At 51.5% G+C, this 14,476-nt stretch overlaps 1 protein-coding gene across 16 annotated transcripts in view; it reads right to left on the minus strand.

Moving 5' to 3' along the window:
- Positions 1-14,476, minus strand: part of COL13A1 (collagen type XIII alpha 1 chain) — a 159,950-nt gene that overhangs the window by 91,187 nt on the left and 54,287 nt on the right. For all 16 annotated transcript variants that reach the window (XM_017873169.1, XM_017873176.1, XM_017873168.1 and 13 more), the window contains one exon: positions 2,386-2,393. In XM_017873169.1, the coding sequence (XP_017728658.1) occupies positions 2,386-2,393 (8 nt within the window). The remainder of the gene's footprint in view (positions 1-2,385; positions 2,394-14,476) is intronic.

Below are 14,476 nucleotides of genomic sequence, written 5' to 3' on the forward strand. Positions count from 1 at the left end.
ATATATATATATATATATATATATAGTATATATATGTGTGTGTGTATATATAGTATATATATATGTGTGTGTGTATATATATATAGTACACACACACATATTCCTTCCAATACCCATATGAAGCAGATATCATTACTGTTCTAATTTTACAGATGAGGGGACTGAGGCAGAGAGAGGTTAAGTAACTTGCTAAGGTCACAAAGCAAAAAGTGGCAGTGCCAGGATTTGACTGCAGTTGGTCCGGCCCCAGAGCCCATGCTCATAATCACTATGTTACACTGCCTCCATAAAAACATAACAGTGTCTAACACACAATAAGTGTTAGCTACTATTTCAGCAAGGATCATATTCAGCAAGGCCTGGCAGCTGCTGGCAAATATTTCCCTGTATTCCTTCAGAGAAAGATACATCCCTACTTCCCTTGGTCATCTGTTTTCAGTCTCACAGTTCTCAGTATTAAGTAATTATCCCTTAAATCGAATCCAGGGATGGCCAATAGATGTCAGCTTGAGCACTGACACCAATGGATTGGGAGTAAGGGACGAATGGGTTATGTTAAAAAGCTTCCTAATTGATTAGCAGTGTCTGCCAAGGGCATGATGGGTGGGGCAGTGGTGGCTGCCAATTTGCTTCCACCTAAATGGTTCCTGCTGCAGCTTTAATCCATCCTGCATGGTTGTGTTCTCAGGCACTGGCTGACCTTGTGCCCACAGGAACCTGGATCTTCCTGTTGGAGGACAGAGCCAGCCCCCAGGATACACCCAGAGGGCAGCAGACAGGCATCTCAGAGCCCTTCTCTCTGGCCACCAGCGTTCTTCTTTTGCAGGAAGCAGAGATAACAGGGCTGAGGAGATTATTCCTGTCCTGGTCAGCTTCCCATTTCCTCCTCCTCTTGCCTTGTGGTTTCAGCCAGCACTGGGCAAAGGTTCAGGGCTCCTCTTCTGCGCTGGGCTCAGAATGTGGGGAAAGCTACCTGGGCCTTTCTCCTTCACTCTGTGGGCAGAGACTGAATGGAGACTCACCCCTTCCACCTCATGGGCTCCTTCAGGAAACAGTCCCTGGGTTGGGCCAGCACCAGCTCTCAGAATGCAACATTACTATTGAGGGAAGGACCCTCAAGTCAGGCAGGGACTCAGAGCTGTCCTGGCATCCTGGCCCTGGTGGTGAGGTGTGTGCAGGAGGCCCCAAGGCAGGGTGGGAGCAGTTGAGGGCTCTTGTGGCTTCCTCGGAATAAGACAGGGAAAAGTAGCACATTTCCAACAGGTGAAAGCTCTCTATGGCAGAGTTTATTTTGGAAGATGGATGAAGGGAATTAAGATCTGACACACCAAACATGCCATAATAAATTATCCTTCCTTTCAAGCAATGACATGATAGATCCTGCCTCACTGTGATGTGTCAGGGGGCATGGGATCCTCAGCATGGGTGCAAGGGCCTTTCAGGGCGCAAATGGAGTCTTCAGTAATGGCCTTTACTAAAAATTAAGCAGGCAGCTCCCACAGGTACACATTAAGAGGAAAACAACTATGGAAATGACTTCTCCAAGGAAGGGATGATGATAGGGTTGATTTCAGCAACCTTGAGAAAGATCTGATGTGAGGGCTGGGCCCTTTCAACTCCTATCTCCAGCTCCCCTAGCGCCCTCTGGTCTTTTGTTGGGATATCAAAGACTGGTGCTCCTGTTCTCTGGATCCATTACTTCAGGGAGGCAGTCTCCTTGGGCTCTTCTCAGGTTCTCTGGAAGTGGCTCCACTCCCCGCCCCACCCTGGGCTTCCTAGCAAGGCCAGGAAGGAGTGCGGCGTGCTGCCTATAACTTACGTGCTGTCTCCCAGTCTGACCGGCTGACACCGCTCTCTCTTACATAACCACTGCCACCACCACCACCACCACCACCTGCCCAAAGTGACTTGGCCAGAATAGAGCTGCCCACTCAGGGGTGTGGACCTGAGTCCTCTGGAGCAGACCACGCTTGGAGCCAGCTCGATGACCTGTTTTCTGAGACTTTTCAAGGAGAACTGAGGAGAGATGATCTCTTTTCTTCTTTCTAATGTCTGGTGCTTTTTTTTTTGACTCCAATAGCTTCTTTGGGGGACAAAAGAACTGAGCTAATTAGAGGGAAAGCCATTCTTCTAGATTGAAATTTGGGGCCTGCTTTGCCCTGGGGGCAGCCATTGTCTTGCCCTGGAGGAGTGCAGAGGTGGGTGAAAAGCACAATGGTAGCCTCCTCCCCACAAGAAGCCTTCTGGAGGGACCGCTCAGGAGCCTGCCTTAGGCCCTCCCCAAGACAGCAGGGGCCCAGCTTGCAGTGTCCCCACCCAGAACTCCATTACCGGCAAGTGACACAGGCCTTTCAGATGCATGAGACCCTCGGCTTGAGTACTTACAGGAGGTCCTGAAAGAGAGAGAGAAAATGCCTGGGTCAGTGTCATTGCTGTAGGGGGCGGTGGGGAGGCTGCCTTGGAAGCAGCGTCCGGGGATTCTTCAGCGGAGGGGTTTCCATCTGGTCTTCGAAGTTTGTCTTTTCCTGGCCCATTTTCACCAATATAATCTCTTCCCCCTTTATTTCATCTCCATATTTTCATAACTGGATGAGAAATCCAGAGGTCTGGGCCCCAGGCTCAGCCCTGCTGGCGACCTGCTGGTGGCCCTTCTGCCTCAGCTTCCCACCCCACAAGATGGGCTTTCCGTGACCTGCCTGAACTTGTGTACCAGGCTGCTTTGCAGAACACGGGACAGTGGGCACACTGAGAAAGGTGGAAATAACAGATCCTGCAGAGATGAGGATTGTTAGCATGCCGGTGTCCTCACTGGGCCATGGCAGGGAGGGCCAGCAGGCAGGCAGGCGTGGGCGTGGATGGCCACTGTGCACCCTGCCTGAGGCCCATCGGCCCATCCTGGTTTCTGTTTAAGAGTGAGTTAGGCACTTCACCCCTCCAGGGTCTGCCACCCACAGCCTATTTCTCAAAGTCCCCTCTCGGGCTCCGGCCCCACCTCCTCCATGCCTCTCTCTGTTCCTTTCTCTTTCTGGTGTCCACTTTCCACCTCCCTCCCACGGCCGCAGCAGCAGCCCTATCTCATTACTGGCAACAGCCAAGAATGACAAATTCAAGTGTTCCGAGAGGGAGAAAAAAGGAGTAGGGGTGGGGAGCAGGAGGGAAGGTTTAGAAAAGCAGCCCCAGAAGGATAGGGAAGGAAAGGCACTTCTGCGAACATAAGCCACGAAACCCCGCCCTCCCGGCAATTCCCAGCTGGGCCTGGTGTGTCTGCTCGGCCCCTAGTGCCCTGGCCACGTTAACTCAGCTGCGACTCCTGTTGCTTCTTTTATGCTCGGCCAATAAAGGCTCCTATGTTTCCCCGTGCTCCTCCCGTTCCCAGAGCCGGCTTCCTTCTTTCCTCCTTCATCTGTCCGCTTCTCTGCCCTGGTCACCATCCAGGAAGAAACAGCCTCTTTCATGCTGGCCTCTGTCAAGCCATCATGTTAAGCGGGACAAAATGTTTTAGATTAAAAGCAACAGAAAAAGTCAAGAGGTGTAGAGCCTGGGTGAGCAAGCTCCAGGCCCGGGCCTTGCATGCAGGGCCCAGAACAAGCGGGAGGGAGCACGGGGCAGGGGGAGCATCTGGGAGCCATTAGGCTGAGTGGCAGAGGAATGTCACCCAGAATCTGAAAATATCCCCTGAGCCCAGCCAGCCAGAGGGACCAGCTCAGCTGGGAAATCTGTTCCTCCTGGCTGGGGGAGATGTCCTCTGCATGAGAAGCAGGCTGGTGACAAAATTCAGCCTGTGGCAATTTGGGGATGCTTCAGCCACATGGAGGGCAGATGCCTTGCGCCTGCCAGGCCCGATGGGGCCCTGGCTCCCACTGTGGCAGGCTCTGGTGAGGCCCCCAGTGACACAGGCTGGAGCTCTGAGGGCAGCCCTGCCTGTTTTTAGCAGTCTCAGCTGCATAGCTGTCACCAGATGCAGCCAGGTAGCTGGGACAAGACTCGACACTCAGCCGGATGGCAGGAGGAGCAGTTTGCTGGGTCTGCCCCTGGGAGATATAAATTCTACTGAAGATTTTGAGGGTTTTTACATCACCACCACTGCCACCACCATCGTCACTGCATAGTCCTCTATGGTCCTTATCAGGTGCCAGGCACAATTCAAGGGGTTTTCCATTATGCAGTAGGTTCTATCATTCCCACCTTACAGATGAAGAAACTGAGGCACGGGAAGGTTGAGTGACTCCCCAGGCCCATGCAGCTAGTAAATGGTAGAGCTCCAGAACCTTCTCTACAGTGCCTCTCTCTCTGTCCGTCACTCAGAAAGCAACCTACCCCCGACCCCCCTATTGCCTGCAGACAAAGTCCTCTCCAGGCCTCCCCCTGGGATGCCTGTCATGGTCAGCCTCCAGCCCCCTTCTCCAGACTCAACCCTCTCTTCTGTCTTTCACAGGCACCTTTGTCCTATGCAAGGGAATTTGGCTCTGCCAAGCTTAGCCAGGCTGCCACTCCCCATACCTATCCCTTACAGGAACTTCAGAAACAGGAAAATCCTCTTTGTGAGCTAATGCTGTGCCATAGGAAGGGGAAGAGATATACGGGTGCTATAATTTAAGGCTTTCTCTCTCACAAACCATTTTTTCCCGTGTTAAGGATGGTCTTCATGTGTCCCCCTGGAAAATCTTCAGGTGCCTTGGAAAACCCAACTGCCATCCTGCCCCTGCCAACCTTCATCAAACAGGCCTGCACTGGGACAGCCCCGGGTTTCCAAGCAGATGCTTCCCCTGATGCTGTGTTCAATGCCTGGCAGCTTTAAGATGCTATGGAGCTGATGGCTTTGCAAAATATAGCAGTGCCTGGGTGTCACTAGTTGCTCTCCCATGTGGGCCACTTGGCTGTGCCCATTACCCTGGCTGGGCACCAAAGGATGGAGTCACTCCAAGGCATTACCAAATCCCCGCAGTACAGATGGAGAAAGAGAGGCCCAGGGAGATTTGTGACCATCCAGGGCCACGTTGTGGGCGGGTAATGACGGTGGGACGTTCAGTCTCCTGACTCCCCATCCTGGGGTCTTCCTAACAGAGCACACCATATCTCATGCTGATCCTGCTGAGCTATGGCCCATACTACCACATCTTGAGAGAGGAGGAAGACACCTGGACTCCACCCATGCACCTGCTGCTTCCTCAGGAGGACACCTATTTCTTGCAGCAGGGAGAACTATGAAGATTGTCCCTGCCCCCTCAGGTGGGCTGAGCAGCCTGCAAGCAGGGCTGTCAGGGAGGCCCGCACAGCAGCCATCCAAAGTGGGGACATTCTGCCTGAGACCTCCCTGCTGATGTCTGCCACCCATCGCCTCAGCTTCCTGCTAAGGCCACTACCGTTCTCCCCCGGGGTTTGACCCACCTCCTCTGAGCAAGGCGGCCATGCTCCCCCAAAATGGACACACAGGGATGGACCCCATGAAGAATTCTGGGGTAGCATTCTGGGTCGTGCCTTTTTTTCCAGCCGCTTTTTTTATGTTCGTTCATTCAACAAACACTTAACAATGCCTACTGTGTGTGAGTCACTGTGCTGGGCTATGGCTGTCTAAAGATGAATAAAGTATACTCATTGTCCTCTGAGGAAGGAAAACTTCATTTTTTAAGCACTTATTATCTACCAGGCCTGATGCAAAGCTCTGATGAAACAGAGATGAGTAACTCATTTCCTCCTGCTGAGAAGTCAACAGTTTCCTATGTTAGAAAGCTGGAGAAATTCCAGAGATGAGAACTAAAACAAACATGAGGGTTTAAGCGAGAAAGGTTTGCTATAGGAAGATTCACTTTTTCATTCCTTCATTCATTCAATCAACATGTCCTGAGTGCTCATTATGTGGCAGACATAGACACAGTGCTAAGCATGGGGACTATAACCCCGCACTTGGTCTTTACGACAACCTTGTGAGGTTGGCATTGTCACCCCTTCCATGGACTTGGAACCTGAGGCTTAGAGGTTAAGCAACCTGCCTAAGGTGGTCACTTTGTTCTTAGATGATGGCATCTGATTCTTAAAGTTTTAAAAATTTAATTTAATTTAATTATTATTATTTTTTGAGATAGGATCTCACTCCATTGCCCACGCTGGAGTACAGTGGTGCAGTCATGGCTCACTGCAGCCTCAACCTCCCTGGGCTCAGGCAATCTTCCCACCTCAGCCTCCTGACTAGCTGAGACCACACACCGCACCTGGCTAATTTCTGTATTTTTTTGTAAGGACGGAGTTTCACTATGTTGCCCAGGCTGGTCTCAAACTCCTGAGCTCAAGCTATATGCCTGCCTCAGGCTCCCAGAGTGCTGGGATTATATGCATGAGTCACCACGCCTGGCCTAATTTTATTGTTTAGCTTTTATTTCCATATAGTAGGGTCTGGATTTAAACCTGGTCTCTCTTCCTGCAAAGCCTGTGTTCTCCTGGTTGGAGGTCATGAAGTTCTCAGGGGTGGAAGGGGCCCTCAGCCCCTTCTAACGTGGGCAGGTAAGTCCCCTTCCCCTCGACCCTGGACTTAGTCCCACCCAGTCTCTGGATCCAGTCCTGGTCCTGGACAGGGGGCATCAAGAGTGGCAGGGTGCTCCCAAGTTCAGTGTCATCTGAGCCATCTTCTGACCCTGCTTGACTGCTGGGCTCCCAGAAGCTGGGGTCCTAGCCCCCACCTATGCCTCCTGGTGCCTGCAGCCGACCACCTGCCACCAGCTCTGCCACATGCCCGACCCACCCATCTCTGCCAGGACAGGTGCTCTGCATCATGGGTTCCTCTCAGACCTTGGGTGACTAATGATATTGGTTACACTCTGCCTGCTGGATCAGGGGTTCACAGCTCGGGGGGGATTTGGCTCCCCAGGGGATAGTTGACAATGTCTGGAGACATTTTGATTTCACAACTGGGAAGCTTCTACTGGTCTGTAGTAGGTACTGGCCAGGGATGTTGCTAAAAAGACAGTGCACAGAGCCTCCTGCCACAAAGACTCATCTAGTCCCACATGTGAATAGTGCTGAGGATGAGAAACCCCATGCTGGACTAATGGCACCAGACCTGCCTTGGGGCTCTCCCTGTGCCTCAGGCCCCACAACGCACACCCTCACCCATGGCCCAGCCCTCACCGACCTGTGGTTTGCCAACTCTTGGGATCCCATTCTTCTACAGTTTGGCCTGTTCCACCTCCACCCAAGACCTCATCGGGACAAATAGTAATTTGTCTGTTATTCATCTATTGAGCGTGTACTCTGTGCCTGACACTATCCTAACACCCTTATTTCACTCGGTCTGCCCAACAACCCAGTGAAGTATCGATGGTTATTGTTCCCACTCTACAGATGAAAAAGCGGAGGCCCAGAGAGTTTATGGTGTGTTCAAGGCTGCAGAACACATGCACTACTGGGCTGGTACTTGGCCCCAGGTCTGCCTGCCTCCCAGGGCCACGGGCCCCTGAAGCTTGAAGGAGGCACATGGAGAAATAAATGGAACAGCCTCTGCCTGAAAGAGCAGTGAAGAAGGGAAACACGAGTAGCTTTAAAAACCATAAAAAGCAATTTGTCAGGGGCAGGCATGATGGCCTGTGAAGGGACACTGGTGACCTTTAAGGCAGCCTCTGTCTTCTGGGGTTAACCTCAAAGAGAACACCCAAACCCTGTCTCGTACAGCCCCACGGCACAAACCCTGACTTTCTAGGGAGGCCTGAGGCAGATTTCTAGGGTAGACCATCTGAGTTTATTTGATGTTCCGGGAGCACGGCTGACAAATCATGCTTTGTGACTGATAAAGCACTTCCTTATATCACAGGTCACCACAACCCAACTCCCATTTTATAGATGAGAAAACTGAGGCTCTGAGAAGGATGTAACTTGCCTATTATTCATGGCTGGTAAATGATCCTGAATCCTGGTCTAGTGCTTTTCCCAGAAGAGTCCACCATTAGCAAAGCTTTGAGAAGCTTTACATTTCTTAGGAAAAGCATCTGACTATTCAGACAGAGCCAGTTTGTGCAGTCTTGCAAAAGCCAACTGTATGCATCTCTTCCTAACTTGGCGCCCAGTGACTTCACACTGGCACTGGAAATTGGCCGTGGTGGGAGTATTCACACTACAGAAATTGGCAAAAGCTACACAGCAGCCCCACCTTACCCCGAGAGCCACTTATTAAATGTTTGCCAGCACGCCACAGCTCACATCTGTCCTGTAATGACGTCTCTCAGCCACAAGACACTCCCAGACCTTTCCAGCTCAGGTTGATGGGGTGTAACAGGTTCTGGGAGAAGTAGGCAGCAGTTTAAATCACACACACCTACAGTCTCTCTTCCGGCACTCATGGCTGACATTGATAATCAATCACAGCTCCTTAATGAGCCTAGACAAGGTTTCACAATTCTTTGCAACACAGCCACTATCAATCAGCAGAAATTGGCACATGATATGGAACCTATTAGTCATCCTGGAAACTAGAGCCATCTGGAGGTGAGACTCAGGAAGCAGATGAAGCAGGAGGACCCTTTTTAACTAACCAGGCAGGACTGGGTCTAGCCTTGGGGAGTGGCAGAGACAGAGGTGGAGAGGCTGGGTGTCCTGGACTCTCCAGACACATCTCATACCAGGCGTGGGGACTAGCATTGATTGCAGCCCTCCCATCCCTGTTCAGCTGCTAAGGTTGGCAGAGAGACTGGAAGGTACGAGCAAGGAAGAGACAGAAGCCAGTAAGATCCCCTCCAGCTTAGTTCATGCCCTGGCCCCAGGAGGTCCTCAGAGGACCCCACACTACTAGCTGTGCCACTGCCACCCCTGGAGCCACCTGAGGGCAACCTGAGTGGCCACCTTCCTGTAAACTCCATGGAAGTGGACTTCACGCCTGGCAACCTGGTGGGGCACTTGGTCCGGCTCCATGGTCTTCTGGTCTGGCTCCAGGGTCTTCTGGACACTCTTTCCTTGGCTAACCCCTGCTTTCAATCTGGAGGTGCCCCCTTCACGTCCTTGCTCCTTGCATTGTTTGGCAAGTGCCTGAAGGCCGGTGGGACCGGGGAGGCTCAGATGCCCAACACCTGGGACGACTCCTCTCTGTGGACACAGGAGGGTGTGCCTGGGTAGCAGACTTTCTTGGTTACCTCCTCTGCATCCATTCTCCCTTTCTCCTCCCAATAGAACCTTAAAAGTCCCTCCGGCCTCCTCTCCTTCCTGATGCAGTCCTGTGTTTCCAGGGAAGCTGTTCCCCAGTCTAGCTAGCAATGGCTGAGGGTACATGCCTGGGGCCAGGAGCCCTCATGGAGATGGCTCTGGTGAGAGATGGTTTGAGCAGGCAGAGGGACAGGAGGTCCCCTTACCACCCCTGCAGCTCCCTTGATGCCAGAGTCCCACATCCCTTGGAATGGGGGCTAGCAGTCCTGGGGCTCAGGAAAATGGCCACAGAAGGCCACAGGCAAGGAGGGCATGGGGGACCTGGCTGCAGGGTTCTGCCCAGGAGGATGGAGGGTGATGCCCAGCCCCTGGCAAGAGGAAGGACAACCCAGACAGAAGATGGCGCCAGGCCACCCCCGTGCCCCTCCTGAGCTGGTCCCCTCCCCCACCCAGCTGCAATTCTGGGTGAATAAAAGGGAGAGGGGAATGGTGTCTCAACAGCTGATGAGAACCTGAAAGGCTAAGGGTTGAGCAGGAAGTGGCTGAGTTCCCCAGAATTATTTTTCTCATTCTTCAGCAGAAGGCAGGCTCTTGGAAGCATGGCTCAGTGCAGTATGAAGGGGTAAAGAAGATTGTGTCCTGGCACACTGGAGCTGTGTCTCCCTCCTGCCCGCTCTCAACACCTGCTCAACACCAGCTATGCATGGCTGCTGTGCAGGAGGCTGTAAAGGTCACCTGTTGTCCCTGACCTTGGGGGCTTCTTTTCTAGCTCAGGAGACCGCCCCATCTGAGTCCCCTGACACGTCATCCTGGGGGACTGTGGCAGCTTTTCCCCGGAGCATGGCTCATCTGCTGGTCACCACGCCTACTGCTTCCTGCAGACTGAGGCCAGTCACCCCAGAGTGAGACTGCAGCCCCCAAGTTGCCCACCAGGTGCAGGCCCCCTGACTCTGCCTTCCATCCAGCTTAGAGCCGGGAGTGCAGCTGGTTCTGGGGTGAGGCTGGCCCCATGTTGGTCTCCACTCCCAAGCAAGCTCCTGCCTGGGGGCACTCTGTGGCTGACAGTCAGTCCTTCTTCCTTCTCAGGGCTTTGTTGTACCTTTTCTCATTTGAGTCACAAAACAGCCCTGAAAGGCTGGGGCAGGAGTCAGCAGCCCCATTTTCTGAGTAAGGGACTGAGATGCAGAAAGGAAATGTGCTGTCTAGAAGCTCGCACAGAATTCCCAAACTCCAGTCTCCTCTGGCTGCAGCCCTCTGGGCAGCTCCCCTGCCTGTGGCTCTGGGCCTTGTGACCAGCGACTGGACTGGGAGGGGCAAGTGGTCCTGACAAGACCCTTAACCGCCAGCCCCAGCCCTTGAGTCCCAAGTCAGGGCTGCTTTCTTCCACTGAGGTGTCACTCAGGTCCCTGAAGGGAAGACAAGTCTCCGGGCATCACACCTCTGACCCGGGACCTTCTTCCTGACACCGGATCTCGCCAGTGTTCCTGTGCAAGGACCTGACTGGGGAAGCTCAAACGTCATATCATGGCTTTGCTGGCCAGGGCCCTGCCAGGCGACTGCCGGAGGAGCAGAGAGGAGGGGCTGGCGAAAGGTCACAGCTCAGGTCAGACTCATGCCGAACGCCACCTCTCAGAGGCCTGGGGTGGGGGCTGCAGGCTTCATAGGTCTTGCTTTGACAACCAGGCCTGTATCTCTGAAGGACGAGCTTTTTGATTTTAAAGTTACATTTATTATGTTGCCATTAAAAGGAATGGCAAAACCAGCAATTACTTTTGCATCAACCTAATATTAATAACCCATTTTGGTTTGGCATCATGCTAACCTCTAACCAGCGCCACACTCCTTACACATCATATAATTTCCTCTTCCCAGTAGCCCTATAAGGTAACTATACAAGGTGTGCTATTGTCCACACCTAACAGAGGAGGAAACTGAGCCACAGAGAGGTCAAAGTTCTGGCCTATAGTCATATAACTGAAATCCAGGCATGCCCTTAGCCCCAAAGACATGCATCATCTCACTGCCCTGAGAGGCAGGTTCAGTACTATTATGCGCCGTTTTGCAGATGGGGCTCTTATGGCTGCACAGAGAAGTTAAGTAATTTGTCCAAGGTCACACAGCTAGTAAATTGGCAGAGCCGCATTTGGAATCAGCTACACCCTAAAGTTTTCTTTCTTAACCTTTACATTTATTGCTTCAGCTGCAAAAGCAAATTAAGAGTCAACAAGACTTAGTGGTGGGGGGGAGATGGTTAGACTGCGGAGAAGGAAAACCTGCAATGAGTCCTTTCAAGTTCCTTTGAGGACCATGTGGCCTCATTCCTGGGCTAAGTTCAGACCATGCTCGTCTCTTGCCTGAAGTTGGCTCCCAGAGTCCCCCATTGAGGACTGATCACGAACCCCATCCAGACACTGCCCATCTTAGGAGGAACTTCAACCAGACACATGCACACAGTCTCATAGTTTCACTGTTCTTCCTTTTACTTAGAAGGAATGGGGAACTGCCCCAGAATCCTGGACAAGAACATAGGTTTTGCAGCCAAACAGCCATAGGTTCGAATTTCTACTTTACTACTTACTAGCTGTGTTACCTTGGGAAAGCTGCTTAACCTCTCTGAGCCCAGTATCCTCTGTAAAATGGGGGTAATAAGAGTATCTACCTCACTGGATTTGGGTGGTAAATGAAAGAATACAAGTAAGATATTTAGCACCGTCCCTGGCTTAGAGTAAGCACTTAATAAATATAACTATGACAATTGTTATGGTTATGAAGTCAGAAATAATGGCATCCAATCCCGGAAGCATATGATACTGCCCTCTGTGTTCTAACCAGAAGAATGGCTAATAAGAGCTCTTCTCATGTGCCAGGCACCAATTTTTTTTTTTTTTGAGACAGAGTCTTGCTTTGTCGCCCAGGCTGGAGTGCAGCGGCACGATCTCGGCTCACTGCAAACTTTGCCTCCCAGGTTCAAGCAATTCTTCTGTCTCAGCCTCTTGAGTAGCTGGGACTACAGGCATGTACCACCATGCCTGGCTATATTTTGTATTTTTAGTAGAGACGGGCTGGAGTGCAGTGGCACGATCTCGGCTCACTGCAACCTCTGCCTCCCGGGTTCAAGCAATTCTTCTGTCTCAGCCTCTTGAGTAGCTGGGACTACAGGCATGCACCACCATGCCTGGCTATATTTTGTATTTTTAGTAGAGACAGACTTTCACCATATTGGCCAGGCGGGTCTGGAACTCCTGACCTCATGATCTATCTACCTTGGCCTCCCAAAGTGCTGGGATTATAGGTGTGAGCCACTGCGCCCAGTCAACCAGGCGTCAATCTTAATGCTTCACAGGTATTACCATATGTAATGCTTATAAGCCTTTTAAGGTGAACATCAGGAGGCTGAGACAGAAAGAGGCAGCACCTCCTGCCTTGCATCCCAAGCTGGTGAGGGGCAGGCTGACTCTAGGGCAGCAGTCCCTAACCTTTTTGGCACCAGGGACTGGTTTCCTAGAAGACAATTTTTTGGGGTGGGAGGGATGGGTTCAGGATGAAACTGTTCCACCTTGGCCCATAAGGAGTGCGCAACCTAGATCCCTCATATACACAGTTCACAATAGTGTTCTCACTCCTGTGAGGATCTAACGCCTCCGCTGATCCAACCGGGAGCAGAGCTCAGGTCATAATGTGAACAATGTGGGAGCAGCTGTCAATTCAGAGGAAGCTTCGCTTGCTTGTCCGCCGCTCACCTCCTGCTGTGTGACCCGGTTCCTACCAGGCCTTTAATCACCCTGTTGCCCTGCCTCTCAGATGAGCCCTTAAAATCCTGGAACCCGCAAAGAACACAGGCAGGGCTCAGGGTGTGCTGAGCAAAGCAGAGCAGGCTGGACGGGGCTGGGTGACCATTTGAGTGAAATAGTACAGATTTAAACCACCAGCTTTGAACTGTTGGGACAAATTGCACATTTTCTTACTTCCTTGGGCCCCTGTTGCTTCCAGGTTGGGGTCAGAATCATTAAGTCCTGAGTGAGGAAACCTTAGGGGTAGGTCTTGCTGGTAGAGACTGCAGTCCCAATTTTACAGATTCAGGCCAAGGGCAGGCATTGTTCTCAGGCTGAACAGTCTCCTGGCCAGGCCTCCAGCACAGGGCAGAGGGGCTGGGCTGCCACACACAGATAGGGACGGTGGGCCCAGGGAAGGTGGAAAGGTTCTCTCTCAAGTCAGCCCTTGTGTGGGCGAGGTGGAAATCAATCGGGGCGGGCCTTGCCCATTGCACTCTGCTGGCTCTGACCCCTCAACTCTATTTTGATAACCATCTGGAGTCTCCATACTTGAACTTGTCACCCTTGACTGAGTCTCCCAGAAACAGTGAGATCCTCCCACAGGACCTAGAGATATCTTCTCAAGGGGAGGGACTTCCTGCTCCACCCCCAGCCTCTCACCTCAGGCCCTTCCCAGGAAATCAGTGTTTGTGCAAGCCTTGCTCCCTTTTCCACATCCAAAAGGCATCGACAGTTCTCCAGCAGAGGTTGCAGTATGCACATCATGGCTCAACATCCTCTTCTTCACTCAGCTGGCTTTGATTTACCACAACCCCATGACATCAAAATATTCAGTGAATTATTCTCATTTCTATGTGTAGATCTCAGTTCCAAGTTCCATGTCCATGTTTTTCTACCTTGTCTGTTGTTAGACTGTAAGATTTATGATGGGCACAGTCCTTAATTTTTTAGTCACTACTCTAAGAAGAGTTGAGGGAGATTAGGTGCCACAAACTCCAATGCCTACAAGGAGCCAGGCAGGTCACATAAATGAATGAAGTAGGCCAGGTGTCGTGCGATAGGACATGGTGGAGACTGGCAAAGTGCTAAGGGCTTGCCTGTGTGCCTAAAATGGATTGGATACCCCTCAGCTGCAACCAAGTATTGCCAGTTGAGGTTGCAGACCTACTATTGGCAGATCTTGAAACTATTCAAGAAAAGCTGAGAATCAGATATTTTCTGCAAAATCTTATTTCTAAATGCTGATACTAATTTAAGAACATTTAAAAACCACTCTGCAGGCCAAACAAAACCTGTGAAAGAGCTGCATTTTGTCCTCAAGCTGCTAATTTGCAATACACAATCTCTGGGGACCTTCCAGGCCTGAATTGCTCCAATTCCACAGCCCAGAACTTCTGGCCCAGAGGGTGGGCTCAGTCAATCCTTGCTGAATGCATGAATGAGTAATTAAATGAACAGATGGGTGGGCCCACTGGCTATCATCTGATTACAGATCTGTGAAGGAGCAATGTCATAACAGTGTTGGGGCATTAAACTAGTACGTGAGAGTTAGTTTGACCAAGAGTGGAATTGTTTGGGTA

This window comes from Rhinopithecus bieti, unplaced genomic scaffold, assembly GCF_001698545.2.
Source record: "Rhinopithecus bieti isolate Rb0 unplaced genomic scaffold, ASM169854v2 scaffold_6907, whole genome shotgun sequence".
NCBI classification, from domain to species: domain Eukaryota; kingdom Metazoa; phylum Chordata; class Mammalia; order Primates; family Cercopithecidae; genus Rhinopithecus; species Rhinopithecus bieti.